Raw genomic sequence first — 9,058 nt, 5'->3', positions numbered from 1 at the left:
ATTACAATGAGCAGTTTGAATCTACAAAAAATTTCTATAAAAATATGAAATTATAATATTAATTCAACACTACATAATAGAGATATTTTATAGAAACTTGTAAGATCTATTATCACCAATTGATCAACGTCCCTTATCACCTTCAAATTTTTCAATGGTTTTTTGAGGCGTAAGTATACTATTAATTCATAAAATATGAATAAGTATGTTAAAAAGAATGAAGTGTAGAAATAATTTAATTTCTATGTGTTTCCTTTTTTTGTATGATGTCTTTCTATTTGGTGATGGGCATCCTAGAGATGCATAATTATTTCTTAATGTGTCAAAAATATATGGGAAAGTCACTAGTATGGTGGTTAATATATATAAAACCACCATTTTTTCCATTTTTTTTTTCATAAGATAATATCATCATGAGTAAGGGCCATTTACACACTTCTTACTTTTTATGTTGGTTATTTTAACAAGGACCTTAGATATATGTGGTTTGAGTAAAATCAAGTGAATATGGATATAAGATTAGATGTATTTGTATAATAAAAAATGAAAGAATGATCTCATTTGGTATAGTAGATGGTTGTGATTAGGAAGGAAATTAATATTACTAAAATTATTCTTTTAGAAGCCACGATGTTATGTTAACATTATTTTCCATATTTACCCAATTGTATCAAGAGGATGATTCTTTAGTGAAAAGGAAGGAACTCATTTAGTAAAGTGGGAAAGGATGACCATGCCAAGGATATGGAGGTTTGGGATTAAATAAAATATTTTGTAAACCCCTAATAATAACTCTAATTCTTTATCATTATATTAATTATAATTATGTGGCTTATTAATACTTATTTCTATAGGGATTGATCGAGCAAACAGTTGGAAGGAAAATGGCGAACTAGGGTTTCTGACAAACCCTTACACGACACAGAGACAGAGCAAGTAGCCTCTTGGGTCCAAGCAGTGCTGCTGCCAGTGCAGGTTTGACGCATCTGGTAGCCAAAACAGATGAACACTCCGATGGGGGAGGCATCAGCACCTCCCCCCAAAGGCAGCAACAATGGAGACTGGCCACTTGAAGGCGGCACTGAGAAGACTTCAAATGAGAATGCAAAGAAGCCAGCGGAACGGCCTGCGTAGCAGCAGGAGAAGAACACCCAAGCGGATCTGGAAAACGAAACAAGAAATAACCCCGTAGCATCTGAGCAACCAAAGAAGGCATCATCATCCACTTGCAAGCCCATTGCAACAGAACGACCCAAGATTGAGCTCCCCAGTCACAGAATCAATGCACAAATACAATACATGAAAGACCATGCACTGATAGGCAAATTCATAGGCTATTGGCCAACTGAAAAAGCCCTACAAGGCTGGATTACCTCAAAGTGGAAGCCCAAAGGACATGTTACCCTACAGCTAGGCCCCAAAGGCTTCTTCATAGCCATCTTTAACTGCCTTGAAGACAGAAATCGCATCCTAGATGGAGGACCCTATTTATTTAACGCGGTAGGTCTCTATCTACGAGACTGGGTAGAAAGATTCAATCCAGATAAGGAAGACTTCAGTTGGGCGCCAGTTTGGATCCGCATGTACTCCTTACCACTGGAATACTGGGATGAAGAATCACTCAAAGCCATTGGTAATGGATTAGGTGAGTTCATAAAGACAGCAGAGGAAACAAAGCTTCGTCAGTACACCTCCTATGCTCGTATATGCGTTTACATGAAACTGGGCAAGGCGCTCACAGACTCGGTAAGTCTCCTTCACGACGACTTTGAATGGATACAACCCATAGATTATGAACATGTAACTTTTAGATGCAGGAGATACCATGCCCATGGACACCTATTCTGTGACTGTCCATTAAACGCTCCTCCTAAATCCACAGACAATGGGGGAAAGTCTGAATCGGAAGAGTTTACTAAAGTGGCCAATAGAAAGAAGCATACAAAAAAACCTCCCATAGTACCAAAAACTATTACTCTATCATCTGATGTGCCATCCTCAAGCAATAGCTTTGACATTTTGTCAAACCTAGATATGCCTGAATCAGATCCCCCTTTGATAGCAAAGACAACCTCTGCTCCATCCACCAAAATTTCTTCTACACCTATTCATAATGAAGCTAGTCAACCATCAAAAGTTAACACCTCTGATCCATAAGCCACATCCACGCAACCCATCCCCAACCCTGCTCATCACAAAGCCCTCTGGTCCAATAAAGTAATGGACATCGATACTCTGTTAACAGACCCTCTTCAATCATTACACCACATGGAGGATAACATTCAACAAAGTTTAATGGAAGAAGAACCTGAAAGCTTTGATCTAGGTGATATAGATATTTTCAATCTAAAACAAGCTTGCAAGAGGAAAGAGTTCGACACAATACCAGATCACCAATTTGAAAATCTGGAGGTAGTACTATCAAGAGTGCATTAGCACAACACATTGGGCATACAAAAAGGAGGTAAATGGGACAGGAAACATATCACTAAATATGGGAAGAAGAGAGGGAGAAAGACAGATCTACAGTGCACCATCCTTATTGGGGAAATGCTAGTGGAGTCCAGAAGATGCTCCAAGTTGACTAAATACTATCGTTCCTTACCTACGAGTCAACCATGAAGCTCATCTCATGGAATGTCAGAGGACTTAACAGTCCTGGGAAATACAGAATGATAAAGAACATGATTCAGCAAGAACAACCACACATTGTATTCATGCAGGAAACAAAATGTAACACTAGCACTTTAGCTTCCATATTATCCAAAGCATGGGCGGGATGTCAGACTGTTACAGTAGACACAACAGGTGCTTCGGGAGGGCTTTCCATAGCATGGAATACTCAGCACGTCTCTCTAACAGATTTCCATGCTTCACACCATTTTATACAAGCAACTTTCCACCTCATTGGAACCAACATACATGGCCACTTAACCAATGTATACTTCCCTCAAGATACAATGCAAAAGAATACGTTGCTAAAAACGCTGGAAATTCTCAATTCTACAAGAACTTATCCACTATGGATCACAGGCGGTGACTTCAACATGATCACTCGGCTGGAGGAAAAACTCGAAGGTAGAAGGAAGCTAGACAATGAAAGCAATAGCTTCAAAGAATACATTCAAAACAACTGGCTAATTGATTTACCATTTGATAATGGCACTTACACATGGAATAATAAACGGATGGGCTCTCAACAAATCTCCTCCAGGTTGGACAGATATCTAATCTCAGACAACTCTGTTCATTTAGGTGGTGATTTATGCGCCTCCATACTCCCCATTTCCAACTCAAATCATTGGTCTATTTCCTTGCAATGGAAGAATCCTAGCAATTCAAACAAGAATCCATTTAAATTTGAAGCTTTTTGGCTCACTCACCCTGAGTTCGAAAATATGGTCAAATTAGAGTGGGAGAGTTTCATTCCCAATGGCGGCTCAACTATGTATAAGTTCTAGCAGAGACTGAAGCACATCAAAAGGAAAATCAAGACCTATAATTACACTACATTCAGCAATATATTTCAAGAGAAAAAAATCCTTGAGCAAAGTATGAAAGAGCTATAACAAAAGATCATTACAGGAGGCAGAACAGAGGAACTAGCAAGTCAAGAACAGGTTCTAATAACACAATTGGAAGAAATAAGGAAACAAGAGGAGCGGCTCTAGAAACAAAAGTCAAAAATCAGATGGCTAAAAGAAGGTGAAAGAAATACCAAATTATTTCATCGCACAACTATTCAAAGAAGAATGAATAATACCATCTTGCATATTCGAAATCCACAGGGAGACAGAATGGAGAAACAGGAAGATATCAAGAAAGAGCTCACTAATCACTTCAAAACAGTACATCAAGAGCCACCTACAGATAGACAACCTACGATAAACGAAATACTTCAGCATATTCCCAGAATTATAACAGAGGAGCATAATCAACTTTTGCTAAGACCGGTTACCCTGACAGAGGTAGAAGAGGCATCAAATCAATTGAAAGTTGGGAAAGCTCCAGGACCTAATGGTTTCACCTCTAACTTTTACCATCACTTCTGGGACTTAATCAAAGTAGAAGTCTGGAATGTGGTAGAAGAATCCCAAGCTATGCATTGGCTACTTCCCTCTCTCAATGTGACATTCATCGCACTCATTCCCAAAGAAGCACAACCAAGTACTCCGGAGAAGTTCAGGCCCATTGCACTATGCAACGTCATATACAAAATTATCTCGAAAGTAATTGCCAATCGCCTCAAACCGCTCCTCCCTCTTCTCATTTCACCGGAACAATCTGGATATGTTGAAGGATGTCAAATCTTGGATGGCATCATTCTGACTCATGAAATCATCCATTCCTTAAAGAGAAACAAACAGGCAGGTATGCTTCTAAAAATCGATCTCTCTAAAGCCTTTGACAAACTTAGCTGGTCCTATATTAAACATATGCTGACTGCCTTCGGATTTAGCCCGACCTGGGTTAGATGGCTTATGAATCTAATAACCTCCCCCTTCTTCTCTGTTCTAGTTAATGGAATCCCCTCCAAACCCTACTCCCCTTCCCGAGGAATCCATCAAGGTGACCCATTATCCCCATTTCTCTTTATTATTATGGCAGAAGGTCTAGGTCATCTTATAAAGCAGGCTGTTCAATCTCATGACCTTAGAGGCATCTCTGTACATGGAACCTCTACGATCACACATCAAGAATTTGTTGACGACAATATGCTTTTTGGACATCCCTCTGTTAGTGAAGCCTGCACCTACAAAGCTCTTCTAGAAACTTTTTCAAAAGCCTCTGGAACCACTATAAATACTGCCAAATCACAAATATTCTTTTTCCATACTCCTGCAGCCACTCAAAGAATCATAGCCAGAATCATTGGATTCCCTCAAGCCAAACTCCCATCTCATTATTTGGGTGCTCCACTGATCAACTCAGCCTTAAAGCATGCCTCCTGGCAACAACTCATTGAGAAAATTGAAAGCTGCTTAGCATCATGGACATATAGAACTCTCAACATGGCAAGCAGGCTCGTCCTAATAAAGCTAGTCCTACGATCCATGCCCCTATATCTCTTCTCAGTTCTTGCTATGCCGAAATGGGTGCTAAAGAGAATCAAAACTCTACAACGCAACTTCTTATGGGGATCCACAAGGCAAAACAGAAAATGGGCGTTAGTAAAATGGGACACGGTTTGCACACCTAAAAAGTAGGGAGGTCTAGGATTACATGACCCGCAACATAGCAACACATTAATGGGAGCACGAATATGGTGGCAATGGGTTTCAAGCCCATGGAAGCCATGGGCACAACTCTGGACGGAAAAATATGCAAACAATCGTCCGCAGCAAGAGCTGATAAGAATAACTACTACGACTACAGGATCCCTAATCTGGAATGCGGCAAAATAGCACAGAGAGATCATCCAAAAGCATAGCTTTTGGGAGATATGTGAAGGGAGAACCATGTGTTTCTAGATGGATTCATGGCAACAGAGACCAAAAATTGCAGAACTTCTACCTTGCACAAATCACAATGGAAACAACATCAACCAGACGGATCATGTAGCACAATTCTGGACTCACAGTACCAATCAGGGCTTCAAGCAATGGAAACCTTCTGCACAGATAACACTACAAGAAACTAAAGCTTATAACTCGAAGCTACACAAAGAACTCACCAGCAGAAGAATCAGATATAATATTGGTGAAGATGTTCTAAGATGGGGATATACACCGAAAGGAGTATACACAACAAAAGAAGCCTACCAGTTGTTGCTCCAAACACAGGAACCAGTTGATCTTGCTTGGAATCGCATATGGACTACAGGGATATGGCCAAAAATCTCCACTTTCACATGGGTGCTATATCATCAAAGAATTCTCATTTGGGACAACTTAATCAAAAGAGGATTTTAGGGACCCTCTTATTGTCCTAATTGTCAAAATAATGAAGAAACTATTCAACACCTCATGGATTCGTGCCATATGGCCAACCAACTATGGGAAAATCTCAGCTTTAGATGTCAGTGAACATGCAGAATCCTAGGGGATATAAAGGGCACCATCCACAACTGGACTTCAAAGCCTTATAACAACAAAATTCTCAATAAGCTATGGACAATCTTGTCGGGCTTCATTTTCTGGACAATTTGGAAGGAAAGAAACAAAAGAATTTTCAAGAACCAAAGAACTACTTTAGAAATTATATGGACCAACCTATGTCAGAATATTCAGGAAACTCTAGCTCTCCAACAGTGGAGTGCCGAGGACTTTCCCACCCAGGCACTGGAACAGAGCATATGGGCAAATTGGAACTTCAAGCTCCAACAGATACAACTTGATCCCAACAGACTAAGCACTATCACCACGCAGCTCTCACATTGGAATCCCCCCCCACAAAAGGTGATAAAGCTAAATTTTGATGGTGCCTCCAAGGGCAACCCAGGTAAAGCAGGACATGGTGGCATATTCAGAGATCATGAAGGCCAACCTTTGCTAATATACTTTAGCTCCATTGGTTGGGACACGAACAATTCTGCAAAAACGGAAGGACTATGGCAAGGTATGAACTTGGCACACCAACATAATTTTCATCCCATCATAATAGAGGGGGACTCCTAGATTCTAATAAATATGGTCACTCAAATACAACTAGGAAGCACTGCTTCGAGAGTTGCCAAAAGTTGGAGATTAGTGGCCAGGCTTGAACGAATAGAGTAATGGATGAAAAATAGGAGAGCAACCACATTTATTCATGTCAAAAGGGACAACAACAAGGTAGCAGATCTCTTGGAAAATATAGGAGTTGAACAGGATCAAGTCCTACATTCTGGCACAATCAACATTCTCAATGACCAATCTCAATTGCAAGCTTGCACTAACCTGGTGCACAAGGATGCCCATCTCCCGGATGCGAGTGACAATTAAGAACAGTAAGGTGGTCGCCAACTGGGTTGGCGTGTGGCAAAACCACATGGCCTCCCGCAGGTTGGCACAATGGTCCAAAAATGGCATTTACAACCACCATAAATGCACCTTATGTGAGTGCTGCCTCTAATTTGTTAACCGCCATCTACCTCAGCTCACTGCAAACATGAATTCTTGGGAGAATTTCACCTCTGCTACTGCCTATCAACCTCTGCAACCTCTGCTGCTGCAATGCCTCTACCCTCTAGCTGTGACTGCACCTAGCTCACGCACAACCATAGGGAGACGCTGCAACCTCCTGTGCTGTATTGATTTCGGCTTGGGCATCCACTTCACCCATAGCCTGGACTGTCATTTTATCTTCCCTTCGGCCCTAGTTGCTCATCCCTCTGCTGAGAAGTCCACAAGCTCCACTGTGACGTTGTACCCCATTGTGCCCAATTCTGGACGAAATTCGCATAGGCCTGCAAACAACATGGTGCGACACCGTATGTGCAGCTGTAGGGGTGGGAGCCGAGGGAGCCTGAGTCGCCCCCAGCGATCTCCTGCTTTGGATACCACTTCCTCTCTGGCTGAGCAAGTCCCAGGTAGTTACCCAAATACGCGTAGTGGAAGAGGTCACCTTCACTCGGTGGCCTCTGCCTCGCCTCCTAGCAACTTCCCCTCCATGTCTACCCCGTCTCCTAGAAGCACTCCACCCACTCCTCAACTGCATCCCTAGAATGCCCAATTCACCTTCCGCTCCGCCCTGAACAAGCCTCTCATCAAGGGCACCATAATCATTCGCTTTCACGAGGAAGAGCAGAGCTCTGAGGAACAAGCCACCGAGGCTGGTGGACGCTCCAGTGCAATTAAGGAGAAAGGAACGGTGGGGGGTGGCGGCACCAAGACAATTGGGATTTCGAACATTGCTGGTGGTGGGCGCACCACAACAGGGTGCAACCACACCATAGCCAAACCGGAACTGGCTCAGACAAGCATTCAAGGAGCAGGGGAGCGGAGCCAGGAGAAGCATACCAGACGTGCAGGGAAGGAGGTTAATGAGGCTCCGCATACAAACTGGGAAATGGACGAATATTGTTGTCTCATTGAGGAAGAACACCCGACATTGCAGGCTGGCAACACAGAGACATCGATGATGGCAAGTGGCGACATGGACGTGTACAGGTGCTTCATGCCTTCCACCTCGATGCCGCGTGTCTGCCTCACTATCTTCCACCTTGTTGCCACTCAGTGCACCACGAGTCTGCCACTCAGCATGCTACGTGTCTCAGGTTTTTTGGGACCCTTTTTTTTAGCTTTCTATTTTCAATGGGGTTTTGGCGAAAAAAACTAGGCGTTTTTCGGTTCTTTAGCTGGTTTTTTCTCTTTTTGTCTCATTAGATACATTGATACCAAACTGGAGGCTTTGTTGGTTTCCCCTGCGTGGGCAGCAAGATAATTATCTGAACTCTTTTCTGTTACGGACTGGTTTCCCTTCTGGGCAGTTCAGATCTAAACTTTGCTGGTTGATGCCATTACTCTGGCATGGTTAAGTACAGGCTTCGGCCTCAGTGTATGATATCTCTTTTTTCATTAATAGAATTAGTATAACTTAGAAAAAAAAATATTGATTTCTATATTTCGTTATCTCATATATTTATACACCAAGGAGACTCATTTTGAAGAGCATCTTATATTTATACGATCATTATTCTAAAATAAGATGCGTCCCCTTCAAAGATGTTTCTCATTCATTTTACTTTTCACTTGATGAGGTATAGATATTTTGTATTGATTATTTTTATTCCAATTTTGATATTTTGATCATAATATTTGGCATCAATTATGCAGAAGAATGATTAAATTTGGTATATAGATTGTATATATGTAAGAAATTACAATTTAAATAGAAGTTCCTTTCTAAATTGCACAAAATCTCCTATATGTGGAGACTCAAGATTTAAAAAAAAATGGATCAAGAAGGAAATTCCTAGAATATTTTAAAATTAGTGTTCAAAATTTCGTGGGGAAGTGTTTGATTTTCTAAAAAAATAAAGGAAAGTCTTATCAAAATCCCAAGTCTTTTAGAACTATTATTGATGCTAAGTTAGTTTTAGGAATATATCTTAATCAATTTTACTATAGATTTGCAG

General features: G+C 41.2%; 1 protein-coding gene across 1 annotated transcript; it reads left to right on the top strand.

The window, feature by feature from the left end:
* The first annotated feature begins 2,618 nt into the window (after positions 1 to 2,618).
* Positions 2,619 to 3,461, top strand: LOC149202187 (uncharacterized). Its single transcript, XM_089401510.1, has one exon. It carries the CDS (start codon positions 2,619 to 2,621, stop codon positions 3,459 to 3,461), a length of 843 nt encoding a protein of 280 aa, XP_089257636.1.
* The last annotated feature ends 5,597 nt before the right edge of the window (positions 3,462 to 9,058 follow it).

This window comes from Pinus tabuliformis, chromosome 2_1 (genome assembly GCF_031772625.1).
Source record: "Pinus tabuliformis cultivar Carrire ecotype Pingquan chromosome 2_1, CPIR1, whole genome shotgun sequence".
In the NCBI taxonomy this organism is placed as follows: Eukaryota; Viridiplantae; Streptophyta; class Pinopsida; order Pinales; family Pinaceae; genus Pinus; species Pinus tabuliformis.
This window is presented reverse-complemented; position numbering and strand designations above follow the sequence as displayed.